The 18,628-nt window shown below is 38.8% G+C and overlaps 1 protein-coding gene across 3 annotated transcripts; it reads left to right on the top strand.

Annotated features, from left to right (window-relative positions):
* The first annotated feature begins 1,424 nt into the window (after nucleotides 1-1,424).
* retreg1 (reticulophagy regulator 1) lies at nucleotides 1,425-15,706 on the top strand. 3 transcript variants are annotated; one of them, XM_053628123.1, is made up of 9 exons: nucleotides 1,425-1,693; nucleotides 2,620-2,726; nucleotides 3,185-3,215; nucleotides 11,881-12,010; nucleotides 12,223-12,307; nucleotides 12,742-12,864; nucleotides 12,980-13,050; nucleotides 13,136-13,259; nucleotides 14,054-15,706. In XM_053628123.1, exons 1-9 carry the CDS (start codon nucleotides 1,545-1,547, stop codon nucleotides 14,485-14,487), a joined length of 1,254 nt encoding a protein of 417 aa, XP_053484098.1. In that variant the 5' UTR covers nucleotides 1,425-1,544; the 3' UTR covers nucleotides 14,488-15,706. The 3 variants fall into 3 exon arrangements, with proteins under 3 accessions (XP_053484098.1, XP_053484099.1, XP_053484100.1); XM_053628124.1 differs by having other exon boundaries at nucleotides 11,884-12,010; XM_053628125.1 differs by lacking the exons at nucleotides 1,425-1,693; nucleotides 2,620-2,726; nucleotides 3,185-3,215 and adding an exon at nucleotides 7,864-7,953 and having other exon boundaries at nucleotides 11,884-12,010.
* The last annotated feature ends 2,922 nt before the right edge of the window (nucleotides 15,707-18,628 follow it).

Raw genomic sequence — 18,628 nt, forward strand, 5'->3', positions numbered from 1 at the left:
CTAAACATATTGTCTTTAAATCTTGTTCAATTGGATTCAAGTCAGCTGATTGACTGGGCCATTCTAACACCTCAATTTTTTTTTTCTTTCTGAAACCAGTTGAGAGTTTCCTTTGCTGTGTGCTTTGGATCGTTGTCCTGCTGGAAGCTCCACCCACGTCTCATCTTCATCATACTGGTGGATGGCAGCAGGTTCTTCTCAAGAATCCCCCGGTAAAGGGCTCCATTCATCGTCCCTTCAATTATATGAAGTCTGCCAGTACCATGTGATGAAAAACAGCCCCACACCGTGATGCTTCCACCTCCAAACTTCACTGTTGGTGTAGTGTTTTTAGGATGATGTGCAGTGCCATTTCTTCTCCAAACATGGTGTGTAGTATGACATCGAAAAAGGTAAATTTTGCTCTCGTCTGACCAGACTACACTCTCCCAGTATTTCATAGGCTTGTCCAAATGAGTTGTAGCAAACTGTAAATGAGCTTCGACATGCCTTTTCTTTAGTAATGGAGTCTTGCGTTGTGAGTGTGAGCAGTGGAGTGCATTGCCTATTGTTTTCTCTGTGACGATGGCACCTGCTGCCTCCAAGTGTTTCTGGAGCTCTTTCCGAGTGGTCCTTGGCTCTTGGTCTGCTCTTCTGACTATTCTTCTGACTCCCTGGTCAGAAATCTTGCAAGGATCTCCTGTGCATGGCTGGTTGATGACGGAGTGATGTTGCTTCCACTTATGGATAACGGCCCAAATAGTGCTTACTTCAGGATTCAGAATCCATTGAACACCGATTAAATAAGGTCGTGAAGGTCTTGGGAGAGCTCTTTGCTTTTACCCATCATGAGATGTTTCTTGTGTGACACCTTGGTAACGAAAAGCCTTTTTATAGACCATCAATTTACTAACCCAGCTGATATTCATTTCCACAGATAGGAGGTAAATTACTGACGGATTTCAGCTGGTTCCTTGCCTTACCTTGCCTTGGACAACTGCTTTTTCTTATCGTGTTCAATACTTTTCCCCCGTGTCATTCTTCTTCATTGCACATAACTTTATTTATGGACTTTAATGTTGTGAATTCTTATATTTCCAGATTTCTTGAGTTAATACTGATGTCTGGTGAAAATTTCATGTGAATAGCCTCATTGGAAATATATTTACAGAAACAAATGTATGTACTGTACATGGTGTCTTGCAATGGAATGGCATCCCTTCCAGGGTGTATTATGAACATGCCATCCTTTTTGACACACGTTTGGTGTTCATGTGTATGAGGTAACATTTTTAATTTGAAAGGATTACATTTAAAAGTTTTTAATGTAAGAGCGCGTACAAGGAGTAGAGGCTGAATAACAGTCATAATTACGCCTGATACTATTTGCTGAAGCACATAATCAACGGCAGGTAGAGCCTGCTGGACGACTAGGAGTGGGATCCCAGGAGCAAGCGTGACAGTCTCCGAATGACGTCAGCGGCAGAACAACAACAAAGCCGCGAGCAGCTGTCGCTGAGTGCACGCGCTCGCTGGGAGGAGCGCGAGCTCAGTCAGGGAGCGCGATGGCGGAGAGAGAGAAGCAGGAGGCTACAGGAACCCGGCGGCCCTCATCAATCACCCCGCCGCCGACATGCTGCCGAAAAACGCTGATGAACTGGAAAAGGCCGGTGAAGACTTGCGCCACCTTTGCAGCGACGAACGTCGTGTTCTGGTGAGAGCCGTGACGCAGCTGTTTTTTTTTCTTTTCTTTTTAAAATACAAATAAAATTCTCCACGTGAGACTTAAATGTCTATATGTCTGGCTTTTGCGCAAAAAAATAAAAATAAATAAAAATAGAACGTATGTGTGAAATACTGATTTCACGTGCATGCTTACTAATACTTCATATTTATGTGTGTGTCTAGTCTTATAGATCTATGCGTTAACCCCACATTTAGGCCTGTCTGTGGCTGCAGTCTTCCCAAGTCATGCTACAGGGCTTGAACAGAACCTGCTAAGTTTAGATAATGCATTCATGTCATATTTAGATGTCATGTATTTCCATTGAAAAGCGATTTTTTTTTTACTCTAGGAAGCAGAGCTGTCATGAATGATTGATCACGTGACTTGTAGAATAATTTTTTTTCCCATTGCATCTTCTTCATGGTGTTTGTACTTAAAATAAGTGTAGATCAGAGGAATCTTTCTATAATTCATATATATATATATATATATATATATATATATATATATATATATATATATATATATATATATAATTAATATTTCATATTCAAAAGGAGCTTCAATTGAATATGTTTAATGAAACAAACCTGGTGAGTGGTTCCCCATTTGGATTTATACAAATACCTTGCACAGGCCATTTCTCCATGTAAGTAAGCTGTGGCCTGGATTTAAAAACGCTGGAGATTATTCACTTCGGCCAAGTCCTGAGTAGAACAGGGCAAACGAGCACAAAGTATATCCAACATTTCATACCTTAAAGGGCTTTAGACCTTTCAGCTAGAATGTGCATTATTTTAAAAGCAGAGACATGCATTAAATGCGTTAAATTTTGGTTTCACTTGGGGCGTCGTCTCCACCTAAGGAGTAAACTAGGGAAAAAAAAACGGTGTTTGTTTTTCCCCTATATTCAGGTTTGTGTCCTTTAGTCCATTCCGAGTGGTTTGTCTTCTCTGCTTGTGTCTGCTTCTATTGCTGCTGGTACAGTTGCTGAGGGACATGGCACTTTCCAAGTCAAGAGGTGTGGATCACCATTTAATACAGTCACTGTATGTCACTGATAGAGAATACTTTAATGTCTAATGTGTAATAATTAGCCTACATATATAAATATGCATCAGTGCCACCATATAAGATAAGGGCAGCATTACTGCCTGACCAACACGCTATAAGTAAGACACCTCAGAGCAATTAGTGCATTTAGTACAATTATATGATTACAATATGACTAAGGTATGATCCATCCATGATGCATCCAGTTAAAAGTGCTAACCTCATCTTTGGATGGAAAGGCTCACCTGAATAGATCATTAGTTTATTATGGGTTGAATGCAAGCACTGTGCCATGATGACAAAATATTCAGTGCTTCTGTATTCATTTTATTTATTTAAGAAATTTCATTTGTGTACATACTGATGACATGGTATTGACGGACTGTACCTAACTTTTTTTTTTCTTTTTTATCCATTCCCTATTAGGATCCAGTTTATGGCGAAGTATGACAGGCAGGTATGTTTAAAGTTTCATGCAGTACTGTAAAATTAGCAATGTTTTCGTTTCCACTGCATTACCTTTCCGGTTTTTCTGGTCTATGTTTGACATATGCAACTAAATGACTAACCAGTAGATGGCACTTCATCACCTCATAATGCATTGTTGGTAATATGCAGCAAGCCATAAGGTCAGTCATGTGAACTAATGACATTATACATATAAGTGTGATGGTGCTGTTATGGCTGCTGGGTTTATTTCCAGTAAGATCCTTGCAAAACACCTGATAACCGCACAACCGAACATCACAGTTTTCTGTATATCATGATATCTGCATGAATACCTTTCAAAGACATGATGCACTGATGCTCTGATGCTTCAGTTTTATTAATTCTCTATAATCACATGTAAAAATGGTATAAAGCAAAGATGGTTCTTTCTTTAATATAACATCAGATAAAGAAGACAAAATTCACAGTCTATGCTGCAGTGCCACTATTTGTATCTGTTTAGTGCTACAAATATACATACCTGAATCTGGATTTAAATCCCAGATTGGGGTGACATAAATGAAAATCCTAAAAGAAAGGTCTTTCTTTATTCATTAATTTCCTCAACATTTGCTACATCACTTAAGTTCATAATTAGTCTAAACCAGGGATGTGTGCAGGACTGTGTTTTTTTTTTTTTTTTTACCCTACTTTTGCAGTTATTTGTTTGTTTGTTAGGTCTAAAAGGACACACAACTTAATTAGGATATTTGATTAAAAGGAGGCTTGATGAATTTATCCAATGCTGATAATGGTCAGCCTTCAGTTCCTCATTATGTATGATCCTGTTGCCTGGGCCTTCACTCTGACCACTCTTGCCCTGTAATTGTTTATGAATTCACAATAAAAACAAGCCCAATAGTACCATTGTACAGCAGTCAGGGGGATGCCAGTGCAGTAATCCTCAGCACAGTGTTTATGTGGGACAGGCCTTGTTAAAGCTGAGCCTTCACTACAGCTGCTGTGTTGCTTCACCCTTCCTGCTGTATTTGCAGGTCACTGTTGATCTCAGTCAGCCCCTAAATGTTGTCATCACTCCAAATAGTTGTCTTCTTCCCTCCCAAAACCCAGTACCCCTAATTGCATCCAACACGCGTGATTGCTCCCACGTTCAAAACAAGAATTTTTTTTGATAGGTTACCATGGTATTTTTAAAGCATCCACATATTATTATTATTATTATTATTATGTCTGTGATTTCTCATGACACACACGTATAACTGTATACATATAATAACATGCATGTTTTCTTTTGGCCAACATGATCCATCTTAAATGTTAATTTGAAAGTAAGAGAAAAAAAGTTTGGTCCTTATAGAAAAGTGAAAGTACAATCTCCTTCAATTCTACATTTTTATTTATCAGGTCCTAAATAACAGTTGTGTGGTTCTCACCAACTTTTATAAACAAATCTATAACCTCCGGCCTACAAAAAACACAGCAGATTTCAATATGTATTAATTTCCCCCCGAAGAGTAAACCGACATTTATAAACCAGGTGGGAAAAAATAAGTACATTTCCTATTTCCACAATCTTTAAGAGAATAATTATCAGCCAGGTGTTACAAATGAAATGCTCAAGATTCTTCAGGAAGTGTGACTACCTCTATAAAAGCTGAACGTTTGGCAGTTTGGTGTTGAGGAACACTCAGGTGTGTGTGTATACATCATGCCGGTAAGAAAGGATATCAGCCAGGACCTCAGAGGAGCAATTGTTGCTGTTCATCAATCTGGGAAGGGTTATAAGGCCATCTCCAAATAATTTGAAATTTGCCATTCTACAGCGAGAAGGATTGTTCACAAATGGACAATCGTCAAGACAGTTGCCAGTCCTCACAGGAGTGGGCATCCCAGAAAAAGACAGAACAAGTATAGCTTTAATGGAAGGATGGCTAGGAAAAGACCCTTCTTTCCAAAAAGAATATGGCTGCATGAGTTACGTTTGCAAAACTGCATCTGAACAAACCATAAAAGTTCTGGAACAATATCCTTAGGACTGATGGGACCAGGTTGAAGATGTTTGGTCATCATGCACAGCACTATGTTTAGTAAAATCCAAAGACCGCATATCACCACAAACTCCACATATCAACTGTCAAGCATATTGATAGAGGGGTGAAGATTTGGGCTTGTTTTGCAGCTACAGGAGTTGGGAAACCTGCAGTCGTTGAGACAACAATGAACGCCACTCTATACCAGAATATTCTTGAGACAAATGTGAGGCCATCAGTCCAGCAGCTTAAGCTGGGCTGAAATTGGGCCATGCAACAGGACAATGATCTCAATCAGACCAGCAAATCGACATCTGAATGGCTGAAGATAAGACAATTCTGGTTCCATTAATTTAACTTTTAATGTGGTAAAGTGTGTCAGAAATCATAGTTTACAGTACAATGGTGAGTGAAGTTTAAGTAAACTATGGAACACAATTTAACGGTCGAATTACAGTGGTCAAGTAAAGTGCATTTAATTATATATCATCATTACATATCATTATATCATCTCAGTCACAATAACATCCAAAAAATTCTATATTGCAGAAACACTGATACAGGTGTTGATACAGAGGTGGGGGCACTGTGGCTTCGTGATTAGCATGTTCACGTTGCACCTCCTGGGTTGGGGGTATGAATCCTGCTTCTGCCCTGTGTGCACGGAGTTTGCATGTTCTCTCCGTGCTTTGGGGTTTCCTCCGGGTACATAATACTTGCACCAACATAATCTGCATACTTCTTTGAAGAAGGTACCACATTGGATAAAAGATCATCAAAAAAAAGTGACAAAAGCGAGACAGAGAGTGAAAAGTGGGATGATTATGAATAGGCTTAGTCCACACTAAGTAAAAAAGCTGAAAAGGGTTAAGCTATTTTACAGTTATGACATTTTCTTATTAGAAGACAGATGATCACTATTATATTACTATTATAATAATATCTAATGTAGCTTATTACACAGCCTTAAGCCAGTATAGTTAGCTAGCTATAAAAAGCTTATGAAAATTTGTCCATTCCATAACCTTATTCAGCATATATAGTAACTTATAACAGTATAAGGCCATTTAGGTAGTAAGTATCTCAAATTATTTGCCTTACATTGAATGTGATCCGGCTGGCTTTTTAACTGCTATAATGAGCATCCCCCTCTGTTGGCCAACATCACAATACAATAACATTTGACACAATAACCGGAAACCTCTGCTGCAGGGGTTTTGAATACACAGCAAAAATTAGGGACATTTCTGGGGACAGCTCAAACTGTGGACATCCGGTAACCCAATTATAAATTTAAACAAAGGTGATTTGAGGCTTTAGCACACGATTGCATTTTTTTTTTATTTACACTCACACAAGGTTTTGTAAGGTTTAGTGTAATTATATTAAATATTATATCTATCTACCTCATAAACATTCATATTAAGTATTTCTTATTTTAACTAAGTTTTACAGTTGCACTGGTATAAAATAAAAACAAAATGGTCTGGTTCAATGGAACATCCTCATGTCTAATGAACTTTTCATTTTGGTACAGTGATGGAAATCACTGGAAAACTCACCATTTTCAAAGTTATTATATTTATATATTTATATTTTATATGACTGGAAAGTTTAGGTATTGAAAGCTCTATTTCTAAAAAAAATCATAGACAAATATTTTTGTAAACAATGTTCATGAGGTACATTTGCACGGGGGGGTCTGTGGAATGTGGAATTTTATGATTAAAGCTACAAAACATTTGAGAATCACTGCATGAGACTGACACCCTGTTATCAGAAACATTCATTCAGTACTAATAGTGTTTTTTGTTCTAGAAACAGTAGTGTTGTGAAATTTGAGACCTGTATTTACCCTGCTGTCTCTCAGCATGTGGCATGTGTGATGGTTCGGATGACGCTGCCATTTCTTTGCTTTAAGGACTGCTTGCACTACGCTACTAACCTTACTGCAGCTGCCCACCAATTCCCCCAATCAGAAACAAGAATACTATTTAGTAAGGGGTGTGCCAGTATAACATAGGCCTTGATTTGTGGTAGGCTGAGCGAGCAGTGTGTAATAGCTAAAAACTGCTTGCTCATGATCACTGGAGTCATCAGATTGATATGGGTAGCTTATATCACGTTGGTTAAAATAATGAAGGTGGCTCTTTTGCTTTATGATCCCGTCATCTGTTCCATGGCATGACTCATTGTAGATTTTTTTAGAGATGGAACATATAAAATGGCTATTTATTCTCCTGTGCTATTGTAGTAACTATGTATCCCTTTAAAATGCAAACTAAAATAACTCTCATGTAATTTATAGGAATGGTGTAATACTCTAAATATAATATGTGACACACATAAGCAACACAACACAAAGTGGCATGTGATACATTTTTCTCATACATCTTATATGGGGTCCATGTTAGGTGTGTGTACGTTGCATGATAACCAGCACGTCTTCCTCTGGCTGATGGTTACGGAATGTTGTGTGGCTGTGGTATTTTTAGATCAGCCTGGAAGACATAGTGGAGCTGGGGTCTTGCACCACATAAACAGTGGCAGCTGTGGCTTGCAGTGGCATGTAAAGTATCCTAGCGGGTCATAGAGCCCTGAACGTTGAACTTAGCTTGTATTCGTACTCAAAGATTGGAGCTCAGAACATTTTCTACGCGACTTGATGGTCAAAGTCTGAGAGATGGTGGAGGAAAATCTTGGATCAGGGTTAAGGTAAAAAAAAAAAAAGCTGTTATTGGTTTATGGGGAAAAGGGTGTACAAATATAATTAAGGAGGAACGAGAAAGGTAAATATGAGGGGTGAAGTTGGTCAAGTCAAATGTATGTGGAAGATCAAGAACTTATTAGTTTGTTTTTTTTTTAATAACAACATGGCTCTGACAGTAGTGCACACAGGTTTGTGCCACAGGATGTGCCACTTAATCTAAGTAATCTAACAATGTATACTTCATTGTTTCTATAGTAATTTACTCACAAGTCTTAACTGTTTTAATTCTATTTCAAATGACAACACGTTTTTTATTAGCCCTTTGTACTTTGTACTTTATTACATTCTTCACATCTTATAGAAAGCTTCACCATATCAACAAGAGACCATGCTTTCTCCATGACATACCTGTAATGGAATGACTGGCAGTCGAGATTAGTTTAGTTTAGAGTTTAGTTACCACGAATTTTTCAAGTCCCATGAAGCCAGGAGGCTTCACTGCCATTCTTCACATTGGTCAGCTGTTGCTTTCAGGCTATTTTTGCCTCCCGTCACTAGGCTTGTTAGATTCTCAGACGTGTTGCTTTCAATGTTGATGTAAAGATTAGTATAGGAGACAAAACAAACAGCTGCTTGTACTTTAGTCTCGTGGGTCAACGGTTGTCAGATTTAAGCAGGCTAAATTGAAAGTTCTAATGGAGATGGTTTATCGTGGAACGGTTGAAGTGGTTTGTGTGATGTGTATATATATTTTGCAGTGAGTTGATTATAAATCAGCACGTGGCAGCAGAGGACAGCCAGCTTTCTCCAACTGCCATTTCCTTGTACTGAAACATGACCCCCGCTAACGCTTTTACAAGCCGCTTTGGATCATGTGGGAATCACACCTCAATGAACCTTGGCCACCCACCCAGCCTGCCTTGTGTTGGGCAAGCCATCTTCTCTGCCACCAGAGCTAATGTTGTGTTGCTTTAGCCTCCATGTAGATGGTGAAATGCTAATGTGAGCCACATTGCGTCACAGTCACACATGGCATTTCACCCCATGTGATCAATTTCCTAGAAAATTGCGTCCATTTGATGTTCCTGCATGGAACGCGATAGGTGACAGGTGGGTGACCTTTTGTGGAAGTGTCTCATAACACCACATGAGAGAGAATGCGTTTGCTTGGGCTAGTGTTATCATTAGTGCTTCTGGAGGGCAGTCGTTGCGATATCTTTGTTGAGGCTGAGTCACAGCATGATAAAAGACATGATTTCCCCTAATAGATATTGTGTGCCTGCCAAGGAATCCTGTGATGAGCGAGAGGAAAGTGAAGCATTCAGTGCATACATCTCTATTTCAGCGCACAGAATGCACACATTTCCTTGTGTGTTCTTTTTTTTGTGAAAAACTTCACCAAGGCCTCTACAATCCTCATTTTGGCACACATTGAAGGCTTCATCTCAGCATTTTTATAACCACTTATTATTATATACCTCTGAAACCATAGCTACTAGGCATCATGAACTACACTAAAACTTAGATAATGGTATGTAGTTAGAAGGGTAAGGAATATCTCAACTTGCCAAAGGGTTCTGGGAGCTGAAGGGGTTAAAAACATGTATAGTTTAAAATATCACACTGTCATAGCATAGCAGCAGGGATGGATTGTTAAATCCTAAGCCCTCTTTCCCACCTTACTATGTATTGCTACATTACACATCTGTTATGAGTTTTTGACTGGTCTTGGTGATGTGCAAAAGGTGATCTTATTTTAAATAATTGGCTTCTTTCTTGCTTTTCACTTCACAAAATAATCCACCAGAAAGTGCATCTCCAGCTCAATGGCAGGCAGTAACAGCATGGTGAATCAGATACTAGAATTTGACAATGATACACGTACCTCCTCCAGAGTGTTTTTGACTTGGCTAGATGTTGTGAAGGGGTTTTTCTTCAACCAGTAAAGAATTTTGTGATCATCCACTTTAGTTGTCTGTGGTTTTCCGGGCCTTTCGGTGTCACTGAGCTCACCAGTGCATTCCTTCTTTTTAAGACTGTACCATATAGTTGATTTGACCACTCCTAAAGTTTTTGCCATCTCTCTGATAGGTCTGTTTTGTTTGTTTCCAGCCTAATGATGGTTAATGAGTTCCCATCAACAGCTACCAAATGCAAATTAATTGGATTGGAATCAACTCCAGACCTTTTATCTGCTTAATTTGTCATGAAAATGATAATGAGGGAACCGGCCACACCTGGCTATGAAACTGCTTATCAGTCAATTGTCCAATTACTTTTGAGCCTGCGAAAATGGAAGAACTCTGTAAAAAAATAAAATGGCTATAATTAAAAGTTGATGTAATATTTTTGTTAAACCTCTTGAATTAAAGCTGAAAGTCTACACTTCAGTCACACCTTGATGGCTTCATTTCAAATCCATTGTGGTGGCATACAGAGGCAAAATGACAAATTGTGCCACTGTCCAAATACTTATGGACCTGACTGTTTATACCTACACCAGCCACTTTATTAAGTACACCATCCTAATATTAGCCAGGCATGATTGCATCACATATTTGGTCAGATTCATGGTGCAAATCTCCTGTTCTACCACAGCCCAAAAGGTGTTCTGTTCTGAGATCTGGTGAGTGGAGAGGCCATTGAAGTTCACTGAACTCATTGTAATGTTCATGGAACCAGATGAGAGGACTTGTGCTTTGTAGCCTTTAGAAGATTGGAGAAACATCACCTGGTCTTTTTCCAATCTTCAAATGCCTAGTTTTATTGAGCCTGTTCCTAGTGTCGCCTCAGATTGCTGTTCTTGACTGACGGGAGAGAAACCTGATGTAGTCTTCTGCTGTTGTAGCAGAAGGTTAGACATGCATTCTGAGATGCTTTTCTGCTCATCACAGTTATGAAGCGTGGTTATTTGAGTTACAGTACACTTCATATCAACTGGAACCAGTCTGGCCGTTCTCCTGTGTGACCATTCACATCAGCAAGTGGTTTCCACCCACAGAACTGCCGCACACTGATTATTATTATTATTATTATTATTATTATTATTATTATTATTTTTATTTTTATTTATGTATTTATTTATTTATTTATTTAGCACCATCTGTATAAACTCTAGAGACTGTTGTGGAGTCTAGGAGATCAGCAGCTTGTTAACTACACAAACCAGCCTGTTGGCACCAACAACCATGCCATTATCAAAGTCACTGACGTCACATTTTTCCCCATTCTGATAACGCAGATAGATAGTAATAGTAGTAGATAGTAATAAATGTAGAGGTAGCAAAATAACTTAATCTGTTGTGCAAGCAAAATCCTCTTGAAAATGTAAGAGGTGAAATCACTTGATGGTGGAATGACGTGATTTCTACACACACACACACACACACACACACACTATAATATACTCACAAGGAAAGTTTAAAGTTCATTTGTTGCCCCCATTAGTGTCTCAAAGGTAGATAGAAAACATCATAATGTCAGGAAAGGGTTATGTCCATCCTATATGTGAAGCCCTAAATCTTTCAACCAGAGACATGCTTCATAGCATGTTTTAAAGAGACATGTTAATGATCAGTATTAGCAAGGAAGGAATTCCATGAATCCAGTTAATGAGGAGCTACTGTGAAGGTAGTTAAACTACAGCAACCCTGCCTTACAGAGAAAAGAAGTTGAATGAAAAAGAACAAGAAACTACTTCTTATTAAATAGTGCGATTTTATTAAAAAAAAAAAAAAAAAAAAAAAAGGCCTCCAAATACAGATATGTATACTTGCAGCTTCTGAGAATGTTAAGTGAGTCACTAATTCAATTATACTGCTGTAAGTTGTGAATTAGCGTGACACTAATGACCTGTACTGTTTTGGGACCAGGTTTGCTTGTTGCTCTGTTTTTGGAATGAGACTATTAATTCATGCACCGTTTTTCTGAAGCAGCTGGGAGCTGGTGGACTCGGGTCAGGAGAGCAGGTCTGGAGCCGAAGCTCAGCTTACGGACTGCTGGCTGAGCATCAAGCTGTTCCTTGAGGAGACGTCTTCTTTCAAACAGCAGAATCCAGGGAAGGTGATGGCATATGGCTAATATTGACCGTTTCATATAATGATAATGATTAATGAGTCTTTATTGATCACATATACATATGCACAGTGAAATTCTTTTCTTCGCATACTTGTTCCAGCATGTTAGGAAGCTGGGGCCAGAGCGCAGGGTCAGCCATGTTTATGTTATGCAGTAGTTATATAGTATTTGAATTGTGCATTTGTTTCTGGTTGCAGTTTTGTCTTCTGGTATGCAGCTTGTGTTTTTTCCTGGCCATACTGGGCAAGTACATTCCAGGAGTTGTTGTTTCATATATTATAGGTAAGTGCATCAGATTTACTCACTGATTATTGGAGTATACTGCAGATCAGTGGTCATCAACCCTGTTCCTGGAGATATATCTTCCTGAAGACTTAAACTCCAACCGTAATCATGCCCACCTGACCAGTCTAATCATTTCCTTAAGACGTTCTTGATCAACTAAAACAGGTGTGTTAGATTTTGGTTGGAGATGAAACCTGCAGGAAGGTAGATCTCAAGGAAGAGAATTGGTGACCACTGCTGCAGACGGTTGATTGACCTATGTGATATATTGCAAAAACCTTCTGGTAGTGATGAAGTTGAGCATCATATTTGAATAGCAATTTTAAAGATAAGACATGGCTGACGTCGGTAACGTACCATGACAACATGGTTTCTCCAGGTCCTTGCAGACTGTTCTGTGCATTAATGTGCTGTTCATCTATTTGCCTCAGTGCTAGGCATTTTCCTGTGGCCTATAGTGTCGTCACATGAGTTTGGGATGTGGCTGGAACCAGTTCTGCAGAAACTGAACTTTGGAGTGGGGCACTTCCTGCAAAAGATTAAAGAGAATCATGGTAATCATGTTTGTTTTATCTGATTAACCACAACATGGACAACAGATTTATCTTAATTCATAGTAACAGATGACTGCAAATGATAATTGCAATTACTTGTCTTTCTTTAACCCAGAAAAGAGATTGCTCCAAGCAGAGGCTGAGAAAGAAAGCATCGAAGCCGATCTGTCCTCGATGTTCCCTAAGGTGGGCGGACTTTTATTTACTTTCCTTTTTGGCAACCTTTTGAATATGAATTGAGAGGGGAACTAATGCGGACGCTTTGTTTTAGCTGGACTCCATGGTGTGTCGGGAACTATCTGTATCAGACACCGAAGTCTCTGAAGTAACGTGGACCGATAACGGCACCTTTAACTTATCAGAAGGACACACACCTCAGACAGAGAACTCGGAGGGTGAGCTTGTCTGTCCTTTCAGTCTCTTATATCAAGTTATATCGAGTTGCGCCTTGATTGTGTGTTCACACCTTTTCACACATACGGCACCACGCCAACATGCTGTTACAGTTAAATAAAATTCCTTGCTTACAAAGGTCTGGATAAGCAGCTAACATGACTGAACGGTGTCCGTTGTTGCCTTTTCATTCTTATCCATTATTGTTTAGTTTCTTGCTGTAAATAAGATCTTTTTCAGTCCACTAAAATACTTTGCTGGGTCACTCATGTGGAGTATGATCTATCAAGACAGATGGTAGAATTAATATTAGTGGCAAGTGGACAGGGTGAGCGATGTGGAAAAAGTTGAGTTTAACTGCATGTAAATGGTGGTACACTTGTTTTTCCCGCACTGTGAAACATCCCATGTTTTTGGTTCCAGATACTTGTTCCTAGTCGCAGAACCAGCCAGTGAAACTCGCCATGCTGCCTAATTACTGGAAGCATCCAGCACTGAACAAAATCAGTTTTTTATAAGCAGTTTTATAAGCAGTTTCCGTTTGTTTTTGTTTTTATTTATTTACAGCGAACTGTTTTGTGGAAATGCATCTATTTTTAGTGTATTTAAAAATACATTTATTTTTAGATTTATGGTCAAATAGGTGGTTTTGTCTAAAACAAAAGAATGTCCACTTGCGCTAATCCTAGACCGATGTGTGAATGCGTGGTGAGACCTATAGGGCATGGCAGAACTGGTACTTGATGAACTCGATCTTGCACTTGTAAAGGAAATTTTCTGCTTTCCTCTTATTTAGATTTAGATCGTCGCAGCGAGGAGGAGGTGTTCTCCGGTGGCCTAACTGAATTTCCTTCCCTGGATAATGGCGCAGGGACTAACGGGGATGATGAGGACTTGAGTATCGGGCTGCCCACCGCGTCTATCACCCAGCACAGGGAAGCTCGAGGGACAGGTGTGGGGGATGAGGCTGCAGTGACTCAAGCTTTGGGACTTCTACAGAGGACGGCCGAGAACGCCATCACAGCCGCAGTCACTGCTGCCATACAAGAGCGGCTGGAGTCAGCGATTGCTGAGAATACAGACAGCGAGGCTGAGGACTTTGAGCTGCTGGACCAGTCTGAGCTTGAACATCTGGAGGGCGAGCTGGGTCTGGAGAAAGCGAGTGGTGAGCCTCAGTCCAAAGATGCCAAAAATGCTGGCTTTTTCTCCAAACTGCTTGGGCACCAGTAATGACATAATGTTTGCAATGGGGCAGAAGCGTGAATAGAAAACAGTCCTAGAGAATGGGGAAGGTCCAGATTAATGACGGTATTCCATCATTGTTGTTTTTTTTTTTTTTTTTTTTTTTTTTTTAAATGTCAGAATGTTTCAATTAAACCACCTTGCAGTAAATTCCAAATACATAGAGGAAGGATGCTTCCTGTACAGTGACGTACAAAGGTGGGAATGAGGGTTCGATATTTTCGCTTTCTTTGATATCTTCTTCATTTACCCAACTTAAAGTGGTTTCAGACCTGGTCCCCATTTTAAAATAAATTCTATAAAAACTTTTGTCATTTATCATTTGTTGTCATTTGTGATCTAAAACATTTGTTTGTGCTTTTTTTGGTTTTTGAGAAATTATAATGGCTATATTTCAATGTAAAACTACGGCCAAGAGTGACGTTGCAATACATTAAACCCCAGTCAACTCAAACCAAATCAGTATCTAAACAAATTAGTGTCAAATGTTTGTACTATACAAACAGTTTTTGCCTGATTTTGTTTATATATTACACATTCAATTCACAGTGACATCACTCTCAGACATAATACTATAATATCTCAAAAACCAAAACACCAACATAAATAATTTTTCACAGCATAAACCAGTTCAACCTGTGAAATGATTTCATTTCTTTTTATATGGGGTGCCAACTTAACAGAGGATAGTTTCAGTTATTAGAGGGCGATTCTCTTTATGTAGCTGCCAAACGAACTTGTTATTAAAGTTAGTGAGTGATGTGCAGATCATCTCCTCTCAGCGCCTTCTTTCCTGATAATATACACGGCCAAAGAGACAAGGCCTCTCACAAAATCAGTAGGGGTTCCACATGAATAACTATAATGTAACCAAAAAATTTTATTCATCTGTAACTCAAGCAGATAGTTATGTTGCCTATTTTGTTTTTTTTTTAGGCTTTGTATTTTTTTTTTTTTTTAATTAAGCATTGTTTTGGACCTGGATGTCTCAATACAAGACTTTGCATGAATAACCCTTTTATTTGTATTTGCACCTTATTTATAGAGCCATGCGACTAGGCATCAGAGCACGCTGACAATGAGCTGAACTCATTTGAGTTAAAAAAATAAAAAATACTATTTGCCCACATCTATCTATCTATCTATCTATCTATCTCTCTATCTATCTACAATGTGTGTGTGTGTGTGTGTGTATGTATGTGTGTGTGTGTGTGTATATATATATATATATATATATATATATATATATATATATATATATATATATTACTAACACCTGCACATTCATGCAGTTATCTAACCAGCCAATCATGTGGCAGCATCTGCATGATTTTTTGTGCACTGCTGTCACATGATTAGCTGATTAGACAACTGCATGAATGTGTAGGTGTGTTCCTGCTACATCTTCTGTTCCAGTTTTATTTCGACAATTATGGACAATTTTTTTAAAAAAATGATTTGGTTGCATTTTGTTCCAAATAGAAATGACATTTGGCCCTATTTGTCTTCTCTTTATATCCACCGCACGGAGGGTTCTATAGGTCATTATTCTGTAAGGGTACTTTATGTCTATCTAACATCACTTTCTAAATGTACTATGTACTATGAAATAATGTAAGCAACCTAAACTCTTCTAGTAACTCAATGACTCTATGGGCTTTTCTAATGTGATTATTATGAACATTATCCAAAAAAATGATTTGTTTCAATGTCAGTGTGATTCCAAATGCATAAGAATGTACTATTTATTCCTTTCTTCTCTCCTGATAGATTACTTCACATACATATGATTGCCTTATATGCTTGTGTGAATTGTGTGTCAGAATGAAAGAACATAAACATATAGTTGTATGTAAATAATCTTAAAAATGTGATTAAAATATGAAGATTTAAAGTCAGCTGTGTCTTGCTTGTGCTCTGGGTATGTTTGCAGGATACAACCAAACTGGAAGATTATGAAAAACGGAGCAGCTTAAAAAAATATATATATATTGAATGAATTTGTTTTTTAATCTAATTCACTAAGGAGATGTTTTCCTAACTTGCTCTTCTGCTGTTTGGCAGACAGGGGGCGATATAAGCTTCTGGGTGCAACTGACTTACAACTGTATGCTGTATCTACTTCACTAAACTTCACTAAACTTGATTTTTTCCCCCCTTATTATTCATATATCTTAGTAACTGAGATGTCATTCTGTTAAGACATAATGCATGGGCAGTGAAACATTGATGTTAAATTATTAACATGATTGGCACAGTGATGCAGCTTCACAGGTCAAGGTCTCTGGTTTCCTCTCAGCTCACAGAAACGTGCTTGTAGGTGGGTTCACTGCTAAATTGGCCTTGGGTGTGAATGTGTGCCCTGCGATGTACTGATGTCCAATCCAGGGCGCATTCCAACCGTACACTCAATATGCATGGGATTGGCCTGGGTTTGCCATGACGCTGAGTGGATAAAGCGGTTACTGATGAATGAATTTAGACTACACCTGATTGTAGAGACAATCCATTCTTGTATGACTATATTCCTCAATCATATGTTCATGAACACTGAAACACTGACTTGTTAATTAAAGTTGATGACCTATTTGCAAAATATTGTGTACTTTAGAGTGTATACACTCTCAGAAATAACATGTTTTAATTGGAATCACCAAGGGTACATCTCTTTACATCATTTTTTTTTACCTTTAGTATGTATTATTTTCCTATTAAAGTGCATGTGGTATAGTTTCAGTTAACTTTTAGAGTAGTGGTTATTGAGGTCCAATTATGTATCTAGTTGGAATGGTTTCCTGGTTATCTATTATCTCATGAGCTTGAAAGCACTGGTTTTTTTTTTGTCTGTTAAACTAGATGACCAATAAAAATAATGTTTAGGTTACTCGATAGTATACAACTTTAAACAACCAATATCCATATATGTGATTAACAACTTATTTTATTATTATTATTATTATTATTTTTCCAATAGAAGTTTTCCTTTCAGTTTAGCTTGGGCTACTGTGTAGCATATCAGTGAGTGTCAGAGCCACACAACACACTGAATCAATTATTGAGGCTTGAGGAGGCTCTTAGGAAAACCTGCTGCCATTGCTGATCCTCTAAACTCCAAACTGTTGCTTCAGACACAGTAGGAGTTGCTTTTACTGGGCCCGAAACCATCACATCTCTTTGCTAAATGAGATTTGCAATGTGGTGCGGTAACTGGCCTAAGGCCAAAACCGCAGCAACAACACACCATATGCCACACAGATTCAACACAGGCCTGCTCAGCATGCGATTCCAGATTTCTGAGTTTAGTGTGTAAAACGGCAGACAGAGAGACACACATATGATTAAACCATCAATAAGGCAGATTGTTGCATCTTTAATCTCGAATATGTTGATAGAACGTAGTTATCCTATCTGTGAAATTCTACACAATTCCTCAAAGTTAATTTTTTTTTTAAAGAGTTAATGGGTCCTCATTGAATGCTTATCTGAAAATCTCACTGCAAAAAATGGCATTTGAGCAAGTGAAACTACACCAATCGGCCATAACGTTAAAACCACCTGCCTAATATTGTGTAGATCCCCATTGTGCCACCAAAACAGCTCTGACCCATCAAGGCATGGACTCCACAAGACCTCTGAAGGTGTGCTGTGGTATCTGGCACCAAGACGTTAGCAGCAGATCATTTAAGTCCTGTAAATTGTGACGTGGGGCTTCCATGGATTGGACTTGTTTGTCCCACAGAAGCTCGATTGGATTGAGTTCTGGGGAATTTAGAGGTCAAGTATACACCTTGAACTCTTTGTCATGTTCCTCAAACCATTCCTGAACAATTGTTGCAGTGTGGCAGGGCGCATTATCCTGCTAAAAGAGGCCACTGCTATTTGGGAAAACCGTTGCCATGATGGAGTGTACTTGGACTGCAACAATGTTTAGGTAGGTGGTACGTATCAAAGTAACATCCACATGAATGCCAGGACCCAAGGTTTCCCAGTAGAACACTACCCAGAGCATCACACTTCCTCCACCAGCTTGCCTTCTTCCCAAAGTGCATCCTGGTGCCATCTCTTCACCAGGTAAGCGATGCACACGCACCCTGCCATCCACATTATGTAAAAGAAAATGTGATTCATC

The sequence above is a fragment of the Ictalurus furcatus genome, chromosome 7 (genome assembly GCF_023375685.1).
Source record: "Ictalurus furcatus strain D&B chromosome 7, Billie_1.0, whole genome shotgun sequence".
NCBI classification, from domain to species: domain Eukaryota; kingdom Metazoa; phylum Chordata; class Actinopteri; order Siluriformes; family Ictaluridae; genus Ictalurus; species Ictalurus furcatus.